The 15819-nt window shown below is 45.2% G+C and overlaps 1 protein-coding gene across 1 annotated transcript in view; it reads left to right on the forward strand.

Moving 5' to 3' along the window:
- TUT7 (terminal uridylyl transferase 7) overlaps nucleotides 1–15819 on the forward strand; it is a 1558036-nt gene that overhangs the window by 786902 nt on the left and 755315 nt on the right. Inside the window, exon 15 of the mRNA XM_086961199.1 lies at nucleotides 12430–12530. Coding sequence (XP_086817325.1) covers nucleotides 12430–12530 — 101 coding nt within the window. The remainder of the gene's footprint in view (nucleotides 1–12429; nucleotides 12531–15819) is intronic.

Genomic DNA, 15819 nt, shown 5'->3' on the forward strand with positions numbered 1-15819 from the left:
GCTCAGCATTGCGATGCACACAGTGGGACTAAAAACTGACACTGCAAACATCCTTGCAGAATGGCACCAGGTGTGATAAAATAGGGACATTAGAGGGCTTCCGCAAAAGGGACTTGATTGGAATCTCACAGCTTAGAGACGTATGGAGAGGAAACCACTTGTGCTCCTTCCAAGATCTACAAAACTCGCATGCATCCCCCACCCAGTTCTATAAATACCCTGCAACTCTGACACCCCCTCACCCCCACCCCCTACACACCTGCAGAGACTACATCCCCAGCAATTTAGTCCCCTAGAAGCCCAAATACTGATCGATGACCTTGGCAAAGGAGAGGTATCCAAGATCTATCGCTCAATTAGTCAATAATTCCCCGATCTCCCTAGGCTCCCTCAGACGTGTTTGGGAGCCCTGGCTGGGCCCCTTGGAGGAGGGGGATTGGAGGGATGCCCTGATGGCCCCCCCGCACAAACCCTATTTCTGGCAGTCTCCGGCTAGTCCAGCTTTACTACCTCCACTGCGCTTATCTGACCCCGACCCGTTTACACTGAGTAAGGCAACTGGCCGCCCCCAAATGCCCACTTTGCCAGGTTGCCACATAGTACCGGATGATTTCTATCACATGGTGTGGGCCTGTGACACCCTCATCCTATATTGGGAGGTAATAGTCTCCGAGCTGTGTATTGTCCTGAGTTGGGAGGTCCCGCTTAGCCAGCAATCCTTGCTCCTGGGAGTCATGGATGGCCTGGATGGGACCCGAGTGGACAACATTTTTCTCGCCACGGCGATTATGATAGCCATACGCGACAGCGTGAAAGGACCATATCCTCCCTATTATCGCAAAATAGCTTAGAGGGGTAGATTGGTGCGCTGCACAAGAAAACCCCATCTACGAAGCGAGAGGCTGTCCTGTCAAGCATTGCCCAGTGTGGAGGAAATGGTTTAGATTAATGAGGTAATTGGTGGGGACGAACACTAAGGGACGATCTTTAGCCAAACATACTTACTAAGACTTCACACTGGAAATAGACAACATTTAATGTGCTAACTGTAAGATCTGTCTTTGCTGCTGTTTTTTAGGTCGAGCAGACCTACGCTCAATGCGTGAGCATTGAGGGTGTCTGCTTCAGACCTATTGTGGCCCGTTATTGGGAATGTGGACACCAATCTGACACGAGCGTAATTCCTTCGCAGTTTTCACCGCGGGAGCGCGCGTTTGACCCGCGCATGCGCAGAGTACCCGCGCATGCGCAGAGTAACTCACAGCCCTTGCTCACACAGACGCAGGCAGGCAGCCCCCACCCCTCTGCATGCACGCACGCACACACAGGCGAGCGCATGCACACGCAGGCACACACATACAGGCACACAGACACTCGCTCACACACACACACACCCCCCCCTCCCCCACAGTCTCACACACACGCACGCACACACACATACAAAGCCCGCCCCCCCCGCACTCGCGCGCATGCTTCCCCCCCCCCGCACTCGCGCGCACACATGCTTCCCCCCGCTCAGCAACCCACTCACCGGCCTCCTTCGTGCGGCGGCTCTCCTCAGCTGCAGGGCCCGGCAGCAGGACTCTTCTTCCCTCCTTCGGCACCGGGGCGGGCGCAGGGTAGGATCCTGCCTGCTCCGGTGCTCCAAACACGGCTCCATCCAATCGCGGCTCTTCCGTGGGAGGCGGGGTAGGCTCCCGCCCTCTTACTTCCTGTTTCCTGTTGTCGCGCCGGCCTGCCTGACTTCCTGGTCGCAGGCCGGCAGAGTGACGGCGGTGATTTGCGGTATTTTTTTATTTTTTTATTTTGGACTCAACATGAAATAGACACAATTACTATGCCCATCGTGAAAGGCACGTAAAGTTAACATTTCATTGAATCCGCGGTGTTTACATTGGTTGCCTAGGAGAGGATTCATTGGAGAGAGCCGAGCACGTGACGAATAGTTGAAGAAAGACACATTTTTATTGGTCTAGATGGATCCTCGCGTCTTATAGGTCCGCGTATACACGTGGTTTAAATGGAAGTCGGCAAACAGGTTCGGCTATCGGGACGATCCTGAGTAGAACCGTGTTGGATTGAGCTTCGAGCAGTGAGACGTAGATAGCGGTAAGAGCCAACAGAAGTGCCCAGCGATATTCAGTGTGGGTCAGCTAGTTGGAATGGAGTTGATGATTTGTTGTTGTTTTTGAATACCGGCAGGGTTGCGAGTGAAAGATTATATTGAAGCCTGGAGGAGGAGAGCGTCATTGTTGTTACACCCATTCCTATGGTAAGCAGCGTCGGTTGATATTAGTTACAAAAGCAACGTTGTGGGATATATGGATCGTAATCCGGTGATTCTGTTTTGTTATAGCACAGAATACACAAGAATAGCTGTTTGGCTTTCTTCAACAGTACTGCGCTTTATTCAACAGTACCACACTTTCGACGTCTTTAAGGTATGCCACATTTGGAGTTTTATTAACGCTAGGCTTGAATAAACGAGAGTTTATTAGATGAGATTCCGTATTCATGTGTTTTTTCGTAGGAGAGTTTTAGTCACTTGAGTGACGACATTCAGTTTAAATTACGTGAGAGGTGACTTCATCATCATTTTGAGTAAGCTATTTGATCATTATGGTAGAAAAGCTTTATTCGAGTTATAGACTCATAAAAGCACAACATGCATATTATAAAAATATCACACTTAATCAAGGCATTTCATCCAATACATTAAAACAGTTGCGCAAGCTTAATCATTGTAAAACAAAACATTATACAAGTAAAACATAATCAAGAAACATTAGGAGAAACAGAAAGGGCTCTCCGCCTAATGGACCAAGCCCACCCCAGGTACTTTGCTATTCCCATGACAATAGGCTCCTCAGAAGTAGTGCAAATGATTCTCTGCGCCTCAGCCGCACTGAATGTCCCAAGGTTCTTACAGATAGGGGTTAACCAGACCCTTCTTGGGGAGGCATAAGCCTTACAAGCAAATAGGAAGTGTCCCACACTTTCCTTAGTTGCGCCGCACGCTGGGCAGCACTGTGTGTTCAAACTCTTCCACCTGCCTGTTAGATCTCTCAACGGGAGGGAACCAGATCTTAATTGGAAAAACAACTTTCTGTCCTTAGGAACGGTTATACTGTCCCAGTAATTTTCTAAAGCAGGACACATTTTACTTTCCAAAAAGCGACCTCCCATTGAGTCAGATTTAACCCTTCTCCAAAGCCTCTCGTCTATCCATTCCCAATATAGTGCTTTAAGTGTGTTTTTACTTGGGAACACTTCCCCCGACGGATTGTCCCAGAGGTTGGAAAGACCTAGTTCACCTAGCAATACCCTTAGGTTTTTCAGCCATGATATTTTATGGAATGTATCAATCTTGATTATTGCCAGGAAGCCTTCCCCATAATGCCTAATTTCAGGGGTGGACCAAAGTCGCCTCCAAAATAAGATGGGACGCAGTCTGGCTCGGTCGGTTACCGATCTTCTTCCCAGGTCAAGACTAAGAGGGATTAATGGTGTACTCTGGGGCAGTCCCGTAATACCCCTAAGAAACCTGTTCTCAGCTATCTGTAATGAGGTTAAGTTGTCAAAACCAAACAGCTCCGCCCCATATAAGGCCGATCCTATTGCCTTAGCATCGTATACAGCGAGGACAGGTTTTATGGGTTTAGTTTTGGATCTATTGTGCTCCACCCGTAAGGCCCCCGATATTTGCTGATGTTTCAAGACCGCCTTTTCTATGTGGTGGGACCAACCATAATTACTTGCGATTTGTACCCCTAGGTAGGTGAACTCCCTTACGACCTCAAGCCCAATATTATTCAAATGTATCCTGGGGCGAGGCTTCTGTCCTCGGGAAAAAGCCATCAACTTGGTCTTGCCTATGTTAACTTCCAGGCCATGCTCCTGGCAAAAGTCATCAAAAATATTCAGGGCCTGTTGCAATCCAGCTGGGGTTTTGGACATTATCAGAGTGTCGTCAGCGAACATCAGGATTGGAACCCTGATGCCCGCCAACGAAGGCGCATCCACACTAGCGTCCTGCATCCTACTGACTATCCCATTGATATATAATGTGAAGAGCAAGGGCGCCATTGCACAACCTTGGCGCACCCCACGCTCCACAGGGAAGTCAATTGAGGATTGGCCATTTGTCCCCCACTGTACTTTGGCAAAATTGCATTCGTGCAACCTCATAATTAAAGTAAGCAATTCTGCGGGAATGCCTATCTTACTTAACACAGCCCAGAGCTTGCCCCTTGGGACTAGGTCGAAGGCAGCCCGCAGGTCGACAAAAGCGACATACAGGCTGCCCCCACCAACAAGAACCGTCCCCCACCGTAACATAGTGAAGCGAAACACTTGGTCGATGGTACTGGTAGCCCTTCGAAAGCCTGCCTGAAAAGGGGAAAGGGAATCATTTTCGTCCACCCAGTCCATAAGTTTGTTTACCACCATCTTCCCAATTACTTTTTGGACGGTGGCAATCCAACTTATGGGCCTGTAGTTGGCTGGAAGGGATCGATCTCCTTTTTTGTGGACGGGTATAATAATGGCTCCCTTCCACTGTTCTGGGACTTGCGCACCCTTTGCAATTGCGTTCCCCAATAGGAGCACATATCTGCCCCACCTATTTTTATCATTTTTAAAAACGTCCGAGGGTATCCCGTCTAATCCCGGGGCCCTGCCCCCTTGAACGGAGCTAATTACAAATTCAACTTCCTTGACTGAAAACAAATCATCCTTGGGAAATACAGCCAAGATTACATCCCCACCACCCCACTCCTTTGTCTCAGCATATTGGGGCCTAAAGTAATTCACCCAATCGGATTCAGCAACATTATTATCCGGTTTTTTTGGGGTACCACCTCTGCCCCACTTTACTATCTTCCAGAAAAGCCTGGAGTCCTTTGCTCCAGAGGCCTCCTTCAGTTCCTCCCAATGCTTCTCATCCCAGTCTTTTTTGGCCAAGGAAATGCTAGTGTTATATTGCTTCCTGGCAGTTTTGATTACTACACTGTCCCTGCTTCTGATAGCATTACCCAGTGTTAGTCTGGCTGCCCTGCACTGTTGGTTAAACCACCCTGCTGGTTTAGAGGGAGCTGTGCGATTACCCTTACATGTTCTCATAAAGTATGGCTTTAGGGTGGCGAAAAGATTATTATGGATTTCAGTGATCGCCCTGGATCCTGGCAGTGTTGCACTAGCTAATTCCATGGAAGCAATTGCTTTGTCCACTTCAGACCCAATGAAATCCATGGAGGCTGCATTCGCCAACACCGAGGGCCATTTCAATCTACGCATATTATTCGCCAGGTCTGGGAGCAACCCGTTACTAGCATGTAGATTAGGCTGAGTGTGCTTCCACCAGGTATGGGTCACGCAGAGAGGGTTGTGATCACTTTCTATCCTGCCCTTGACTTCCATGTCACAAACCCCCTGCCAAAGATTAAGACTACAAATAACGTAGTCTATCCTGCTTCTATTATGACCATTATCATATGTACACACACCTTCCTTATCTCCCTTTGTTCTGCCATTGAGGGCACGCATACCATATTCTAAACACATAGCATTTAAGGAAAGAATATCTTTTGACCAACGTTTGACAGGGGCCAGATTCAGGGAGGGAACACCCCATAAATTGTCCTCTTGCTGCCCTAATGGGTTTTCGGTACTGTCTAGAGGTTCAAAAGTCCTATTTAAATCCCCAGCTATTACTATTCTGTTCCCAAGGGACTTTGATTGCAGAAAATTAAATAGAGCCTCTAAAGTGGGGGAACTCCCATTATTGCAACCTCTGGCATAAACATTATATAAATCTATCACACCCCACTCTACTGAGGAAATTCGTAGCATTTGAATATCTCTGCAGCCCAAGTCCCACATTTTCACAGTAAGTTCGGAACTCTGTCTAATCCAGACTGTGAGGCCTCCTTTGGGTCTACCCCTAGGACCTCGACATGCCGGGATTGAAAAATTTAGATAGCCTTGGAGGTAAATAGGATCACAGGCCCAAGTCTCCTGGAAGAAACACAGTTCAAACCCATTAATGAAGTCGGCCCACGATTGTAACATCAACTTACTCCCCAATCCTGCAATGTTCCAAGATACAAAACTTTCCATAGCAGGGCTATCACCACCCATTATATTAAAAATGGGCAATCCCATGGGACTCAATTGTCCACCATCCTCATCTCCCAAATTGTGATCATTGTCCACAGTATTCTGTTCCGTTAACACCTCACCACTCATGTTCTGCATTAAATCCCCGGTATCTTCCTCTACAGATGCAACCTTTACATCGTCTTCTGTTACCTTCAACACAACATCAGTACTCAATTCCGGGGTTTCGGGGACCCAACTTGGCTTCCGGTGTGAGGGGCATCCCCTTATGTTAAGCTTTGGTCAATATCCCCAGTTCAAACATTGAGTATCTTCCAGATTATTATGATTTGAACCAATATTTTGGGGTTGCCATTGCAATAGGGTAGAGGGTGGGGGTGCAATCATTACCAACGGAGGATTGGTGGAACTATTTATATTCATGGGACCGCCTTTTAATAAGCATGTTTGCCTTGAGTAGAAAAAAGAGAGATCCACAATACCAATTCCACCACTACTTGTACCCCAGCCCTGCCTTGTAATCCAACCAGCCACCCTGGGGTCTTGAAAATTGATGATGATACAGTCACCCCCCAAGTTTTTACTGGTGTACCCAATCCAGTCGATCCTCCTTGCCCCTATTATCAACCCGTCCAGCCCCCCCGGGAGTGGTCTGTTTTCCTTCAACCAGTGCATTACTTTGTTTTTGAGCATCTGGAAGTTTTCTCTTTGACCGACTAGAAGAGGTGGGACATTAGTGAGAACCGCCACGAAAGGGTGGGAATCCGGGGTAAGATTCACAGGAGGAATCTTTCGGGGTTGTTTCTCCATATAAGTCGGTGGTGGTCTATTAACCGGGGCACTAGGACAAGGGTTAGGGATATTTGATTTTAGCTGAGGATTTGTGGATAAAGCTTTAGTTGTCCTGGGGCCATTAAGGCCCTCTGCTCCAATGTTTGTGTGGGGATTGGAAATACTTGGCGTTGGCCGGTGGTTACTTGCAATGGTGTCACTGTTTTGTAGGCCCCTCTTATTCTTGTCCTTTGCCTTAGGGTCTTGGACCTTAGATGCTTCTTCCCTTGCACTAGTGCTCGGACAGACCTGCTCTGGTGAAATAAGCGGTTGACTTGGTCCCTTTGCCTGGGTCTTACTTATAGTGCAGCCTGCTTGGGGGAGTGTTGCAACAACAGGCAGATTTTGTGCTTTTTCCAGAATTTCCTGAGCCCTACTAGACTCAGTTATCTTGGGCTGCAATTTGATTAGTGACTTAATATGGAAAAAATTGTCCAAGGTAGCCTGCTCAAAGTGGTCTAGTCGGTCCATTAACTTATTTACTTTGGCCTCAATGGGTGTCAGAAGCAACCTTAGTAGTTTCTCCAACTCAGGTATCAATGAGTCTATTGGAGAAATGTTCGCAGCCAACCCGTTCCCCTGGGGGTCACTAAATGGTGGATTAGAACTCTCTAAAACTACATTGTCCCCCTCATTTAATAAGTCGCCACTTCCACTTACCCCGCTATGTGCCTTTTGTGTAAATAATGGATTTTTTACCACTTTTCTTACCTTGTTAGGGGGTTTGGAAGGATGGGATTTCCTTGGGGCAGTAATCCTTTTCCTTTTTACACATGGTTTTAGGCCTGTCATACTAGTTTTAATTATGGTTTTCCCTGTAGATGGACGAACAATGGGGTCTATGGGTAGAGATGTGGACAAAGTGGCATTGTCCGATGTTTGTAGTGGGCCGTCCTCAATCTCCAAAGTGGAAGGAGAAGTGTTATATATTTCAATCACCCCAGGCAAAGTTATAGAGGACAGAGGGGTTACCAATGCCGGATAAGCTTGCGGCAAACGTTTTTCCATGGAACTTTTAAGAAGCTCAATGGACAGCCTACGATCTGCACGTTTTTCTGCCAGTGAGATCTCTTTGTCTATTTCTTGGTTGGGACGATTAAAAAAGAATTTGTCCAAGGGACCTAAGATGGTCGTACCACCCTCAGAATGGGGAGGTGGTAAGCTGGTGGTATTTAACATGTGAGACATTATTGGTAGGATTTACAAGTACATAAACACAGTGGGGCACACAATAGAATGAATCAATGGGGTCCCGAGAATAAAAAACAATAAAACACAGATCTCAAGTCCTACTCGTCAGTGGGGTGGCCCAGCCCGGCCTCCTTCGGCCCCGGACGGCCACAGACGGTCCCGCCCTTGTCCCGGGCTTCGCCCGCGCGCGTCCCGCGTGCGCGCTCCCCAGAGCAATTATATAGTTAGAGGAGGTGGGGGCGGGAAGAGGACCAGCTGCGGCAGATTAACAACACACTGCCCGCTGGTCCTCGCAGTCCCGCTGGAGTCCGGTTTCAATCACTTCACCGCCCACTGGCCCGAGTCTCCTTCCTTGAGCGGCACCCGCGAAGCGGGAGCCGCGAAAAGTGGACAGATTAAGGCTGGAGTCCTGGGGGTATGACGGCAATCACACACACTGCTCCCGTAGTTTGCCAAGCAGAGGAATCCGCCGAAAAACAGGTAGCGCAGCACTTATCAGAATCCGGGAGGTGGGGGCGGGAAGAGGACCAGCTGCGGCAGATTAACAACACACTGCCCGCTGGTCCTCGCAGTCCCGCTGGAGTCCGGTTTCAATCACTTCACCGCCCACTGGCCCGAGTCTCCTTCCTTGAGCGGCACCCGCGAAGCGGGAGCCGCGAAAAGTGGACAGATTAAGGCTGGAGTCCTGGGGGTATGACGGCAATCACACACACTGCTCCCGTAGTTTGCCAAGCAGAGGAATCCGCCGAAAAACAGGTAGCGCAGCACTTATCAAAATCCGGGAGGTGGGGGCGGGAAGAGGACCAGCTGCGGCAGATTAACAACACACTGCCCGCTGGTCCTCGCAGTCCCGCTGGAGTCCGGTTTCAATCACTTCACCGCCCACTGGCCCGAGTCTCCTTCCTTGAGCGGCACCCGCGAAGCGGGAGCCGCGAAAAGTGGACAGATTAAGGCTGGAGTCCTGGGGGTATGACGGCAATCACACACACTGCTCCCGTAGTTTGCCAAGCAGAGATCATTATTCTTTACATCACACAGGGCGCACAAGGTGTTTTCGTTTCTTTGGTGATGGTGCTAACCTTAGTTGCATTTGAATATGTTGGACTACCAGCAAGACTGTATCTGATGTGCCTGTATCTTTTTTCGTTTACAGCATTACTGCATTGGTTACGATTATCTTTCTGTTTAACAATTAACTGAAAACTGAATGAAGCATGTAAAATGAAATTCAGCTAATGTATTTCAAATAATGTGAATGAATATTTTGAATTGTGGTTTATGATTTCAAAAAATGTTGGCAAATAAATTGCAAATGCTTATCATGTCAAGAATGCATTGAAACAGGCTTATATTTTTTGAACAATTTATAAAGTAGTGCGCATCTAAGTCTTAGTTAACTTGGTCGTTAACTAGCCATTTAGTGTCTTCCAAGATAGGGACATGGCCCAAACATCTTAGTGGAAAATACCATTCCTTCGCCGTCTTACACAGACCGCGCTATCTCCAGAACTCACCCATTACGTGCACCATACTAAACTCCCTCACCCTCACAACCCCACACCCTCACCCACCCTCACCCTCACAACCCCACACCCTCACCCAGCCTCACCCCTCCCCCTCACATCCCCCTCACTCCCCCTCCCCCTCACACCCACACACCCTCACCCTCACACCGCCTTACCCTCACACCGCCTCACCCTCACACCCCCTCACACACCCTCACTCACCCTCACACACCCTCACACACCCTCCCCCTCACACACTCACACCCCCTCACACCCCCTCACACACCCTCACACACCCTCACACACCCTCACACACCCTCACCCTCACACATCCTCACCCTCACACACCCTCACACCTCCTCACCCTCACACCCCCTCATCCTCAAACACCCTCACACACCTTCACCCTCACACCCCCACACCCCCTCACACCCCCACTCACCCTAACTCACCCTCACACACCCTCACCAGCATAGAATAACAAAAGATAGCAGAGCATAACAGAACACAGCACAGCATAGCATAACAGAAAAAGCATAGGATAGCAAAACATAGCATAGTATAACAAAAAAAGCATAGGATAGCAAAACAAAACATAGCATAACAAAACAAAACATAGCATAGCAAAACACAGCATAGCATAACAAAACACAACAAAACATAGCACAGCATAACAAAACATAGTATAACAAAACAAAGCATAGCATAACATAACAAAGTACAGCAAAACAAAACTAAGCATAGTATAACAAAACATAGCATAGCATAACAAAACGCAACAAAACATAGCAGAACAAAACATAGAATAACATAACAAAACATAACATAACATAAAACAAAGCATAGCATAACAAAACATAGCATAACAGAACACAACAAAACATAGCATAGCATAACAAAACACAACAAAACATAGCATACCTAAAACACAACATAGCATAGCATAACAAAACAAAGCTTAGCATAACTAAACATAGCATAACAAAGCATAGCATATCATAATAAAACATAGCATAACAAAACATAGCATAGCAAAACAAAGCATAGCATAGCAAAACACAACAAAATATAGCATATCATAACAAAACACAACAAAACAGCACAGCATAACTAAACACAACAAAACATAGCATAGCATAACAAAACAAAGCATAGGATAGCAAAACTAAACATAGCATAACAAAACAAAGCATAGGATAGAAAAACGAAACATAGCACAGCATAAAACAGCATAACATAATAAAACATAGCATAACAAAACACAACACAACACATAGCATAACACAACAAAACATAGCATAGCTTAACACAACAAAACATAGCATAGCTTAACAAAACACAACAAAACATAGCATAGCAAAACAAAACATATAATAGCATAGCAAAACATAGCATACCAAACACAACAAAACATAGCACAGCATAACAAAACATAGCATAGCAAAACAAATCATAGCATAATAAAACACAACAAAACATAGCATAGCATAACAAAGCATAGCATAGCATAACAAATCAAAGCATAGGATAGCAAAACATAGCATAGCATAACAAAACAAAACATCGGATAGCAAAACAAAACATAGCATAGCATACAGCATCACTCCGCACCACCAAAGCATCACTCAAGGGCATCACACCATCACTATGCGCCACCACAGCATCACTCGTTTGCCATCACATCACTCAGCGCCACCACAGCATCAATCTGTGCAACCATTCAACAACACCTGGTTCACATATGTTCTCTCAATGTTTCAAGCTTTATTACCAATGTAACAAAAAGATGATATATTTCACTTCTGTTCTTGGATTTTTGTCACAATAAAATACAATGAACATAATGTTCACAAAAGTTATTTACAAAACTTTAAGCTATTGCCATTATAAATTACAATAACTTTCATTTAAGTATTAATTATTGAAAAAAAATTAAAAGCCATTGTTATTTGTAATATCAATACATGTAAGTCACGTAAATACAACACATATTGCATTACAAATGCTATAGGTGTCACATTTGCGAAAGTTATAACTATTGGCATTGTAAATGACAAAGCTATTAATTTCGCTATTTTCAAAACCAACACATAAATATAAAATGTCATTTCCAAGACCAATAGCTCAAACTTTCCTAATGCGAGACCTATTGCATTGCAAATGCTTGTTTTGTATTTGTATACCTTTTAAAACCAATAAAATGTGCTATGAAACAAAAAGTTTATCTTGTCTCTGCTTCTAAGGGTTTAGAAGAAATTGATGAGAAACTGGCATCAGGGCACCCGAATGGCACTTAAAAGCTCAAGTGATGTCATTGCTAGTCAGTAAAAAATACTGATATGGAGCCGATGCCACATACTATGCAGAAAAACTATTGTAAAAATGCCTGGACCTAGTCTAGCACATGGGGATATTCAGAAGGTGAAGAACCTACAGGTAGGTATCTTCTAAAAAAGATAGTTTATGAAGGTAAGTAAGTTGCTGTTCCAGAGTTGCCCTGAATCTTGGAACAACACATGAAATTGAGTCAACATCTCTGTAGGATTACAAATCCATGTTTTATTATGATCAGTAACATACTTTCTCAGCTGTACTAAGTAGTTGTATAATAGTTAATTACTAACCATTTACTGCTAATGTTGGTTTCAAGGAATAGCTGGAAATGTCTTTTTTTCTATATGAATTTTGTTTGTAAATCCAAATATTCCGTTTTGCATCATTGATATTTAAACATTTAATATATGATTTAAGAATCAATTTTGTTTTCTGTTTTTGTTTCCATCAGGAGCAACACTTAGTTTGTTTGGTTCTTCTAAAAATGGATTTGGCTTCAAACAAAGTGACCTTGATATTTGTATGAGACTTGATGGTCATGAAACAGCAGAGGTAATCCTAATCTTAGTTTTTTAAATTGTTACTTTATCAAGTTCACAAGCATGTAAAGGATGAGCTTAAAGGTAGCAAACATACATACATCACCTAATTGTATACATGTTGTTTTTCAAAAGAGAAATGTGACCTCTGGCTCTAACCTTCAACCATTCTGTTGCTGTTATTAACCAAGCCATTTCCAGTAAAATGTGTTCTTCTTAAATTAGCAGTATGTCAGTCGATCACTTGGTGTTATGCTTTTTTGGGGTGGAGGGAATATGTGATTCTCATCCTTCTCATACAAGTCCCAGAGTCCAGCCTTAAAAAACTTTTGCATGTGCGTTTGCAGGATTGCATTTTATTTGGGCACGAGTATGTTTTTAATTGTTTTGGATTGTTTCCAGATCTTGTGACGTTCTCAAAATGACATATTGTAGAAGGAATAAGAGAAAATTAATTGGGTGCTCTCTTAGATAATCAAATGTACATAAAAAAACAGTGTTCATTGAGTGTGCACTTTTGATATGTGTTTAACCCCTAAATCAGCTAATGAAGGAATGTTTTTCTACTAAACCGGGGAAATTAGTTTGAAATTTTACTACTTTGATCTTAGCTTTTTAAAGTATGTGCTGATATTGCTAGTGACATGTAAAGAGGATACACCTCACAGGAGCAGCTAGTTGGTACACATATTTATCTTTTACAATATATTGGGCAGGGTTCAAATCATTGATACATGTCCTCTTTCACAATGGGGCATGCCTAAACTTATGGTCAGAAACGATGGGCTGGAGGTTCAACCAAATGTGTCCATTGGGCGTTTAATATCTAGGTAGGATCTATAGCCGGCTCCTTATTTCTTGGAGTTTGTTGTTGCTGATCTAACTCCTTATAACTTAGTTGGTCCTCCGCCACAAAGGTTACTACACATCCCCAGGAAGTGCTATTTTTGCATCGTATGATCATCATTGTTGATCATAATGAAAAAGTTCCTAGTGAACATGAAGGAAAGTTTCAATTCTATTAAGGACAGAGGCGAGGATTGTGCTCTACATTCTTTATTTTCACAACTGCAGTGTTCAAATTTCATGTAAAAAACTATCTTTCCCATGAGACCTCGGGAAAGGTTAACAACAAAGGTGAACCAATCGGCATCACTGGACTCCTGAGAGGCACAAGGCTGCTGGGATACGTCCTCTTTCTCGACTGCAATCCTTCAGGCCGTCATCGAATTCCACTACTCCCTTTTAGCGAGCTCGGAACCTACAAAAATTCAGAGGAGAAACAGATGAATCTGAATTGGATAACCCGGGACTTGCACAACCACAACCAAGGGAAAACAGCATATCAGAAGAATACAGTTCTGTACATTGACCATACTTAGGGAAACTCATATCTTGTTTAAGTATAGAATTACAAGGAGATGTAAACTCATACTTCTACCTTACGAAGGTACCGAACCTTTCCATTACTATATGTCTGTTGAACTGGGTGGATAAAAGGCTGATAACCTCAGGAAACACCCGTCAGGAATAATCCTCGCCTCCATGTCCTGAATAGAATCGAAACTTTCCTTCATGTTTGCTAGGAAAATTTTCATTCAATGGCAGGACCAGAGGCAAGGATTATGCTTGTTCAAATCTTGTCACCCACCTGGGAGGCCATGTCCACGACTAGTTTGAAATAGAATCTCTTGAACATGGAATCTGAAAGTCCGAGGCATTAATTATATCCTGAGGTGGGCCCGAGATAAAAAGCTTTGGAGGCCATCACCCCTCTGACTGAATGGGCACCAAAGTGCAAGATGTCAATACCCGCTTCCTGAATGACCCATCTGAGCCATCTAGCTATGGTGGGAGAAGAGTCAGCCTTGAAGGGTTTCCTTAGAGAGATGAATAACTGGTTCTCCCTGTGAGGGCGGTTTTCATCTGTCATACTTTTGTAGGCTTTGAGACAACACACTACACATAGCTTAGGGTGCCTGTCAAAGGCAGGGTACAAAATAACCTTGGAGCCTGACTTGGTACGTCCAGAAACATGGAAGGTAACTCCTTGAGGGGTGAAGATTTGACCAGGAAGGTCCAGAGCCCTCACGTCAGACATTCACTTGCAAGAGATCAAGCACAGAAGCATGGCTAACTTCGCTGATAACTCCTTCCTGGACAGATATTTATTCGCCTGCCAGGATTTAAAAAGTGGTAGTACTTTGTTGACATCCCAAAGTTTAAAATATCTGGGTTGCGGGGAGAGTGACAGGCAAACGCCTCTCATGAGTTTGCATACAACTGGGTGTTCGCCCACCGATTCTCCCTTCACTGGGGCATGGCCCACCGAGATCGCTGATTGGTAGGAGTTGATGGTGCGATATGCCAAACCTTCAGTGGCCAGGGAAGCCAGGAAATCCAATACGTGGACCACTTCGCACCCCACGGGATCTTGAGGCTTCCTAAGGCACCAACCCACCCATTTGGACCACGCTGATCTGTATTGTTTGTTGGTGCTCTGCCCATGCTGCTGACAGAATGCTCTGAGCTTCTCCTGATAGGCCTCGGAGTTTCCAACGTTGCCTGAAATCAGCCAGGCCACGAGGGGCATCCGATTCTGTAGGATCAGGTGATGTGGATTTCCCTGGGGAATCCCAGAGAACCATCCGATCTTGAGGTAGGATTGGAGAATCCCTGGAAAGTTCTAGAAAAACTGCAAACCATACTTGTGATCTTCAAAACGGGGTGATCAAGAGCACTCTGGCCTGCTGTCTGCGGACTTGAGCCGACAGGCGCATTATCATGAACGGAGGGAAGGCATAACCCACCTCCTTCCACCAATTCTGAAGAAAGGGTCCAGCTTCCCGCTTAAGAATTTGGGAAGCTGATGGTCTAGGCAAGAGGCCAACGAGATCTGCTGAGAAAGGTCCCCAGAGGGAGTGCAACCTCCGTAAGACTCTGGGGTAAAGCTGCACAGGCTCATGTCTGTCCATGCTCTGGAGCACAAATCTGCGATCACGTTGGACGCACTGGGAAGGTATTTTGCAGAGACGTTATGATCGAGGAAAAAGGTCCAGAACTCCTTGGCCATGTCCGCTAACGCCTTTGATTTCATGCCGCCCAGTTGGTTTATATTTTCAAAGGACAAGGGAAACCCAAAAGGAATGCCACTGGGGTCCTTGGGCAGTAGTTTATTTTACGGAACAGAGGACCCTAGTAAATAGAGATCAACCGAATGATAGACATATACTGGATAGTATATATGACTTCTGTCCAGCCGGACAGAGTTTTTTATTTTTCAATTTTTCAGGTTAAGTGTG

Source organism: Lissotriton vulgaris, chromosome 3_1 (genome assembly GCF_964263255.1).
Source record: "Lissotriton vulgaris chromosome 3_1, aLisVul1.2, whole genome shotgun sequence".
Classification (NCBI taxonomy): Eukaryota; Metazoa; Chordata; class Amphibia; order Caudata; family Salamandridae; genus Lissotriton; species Lissotriton vulgaris.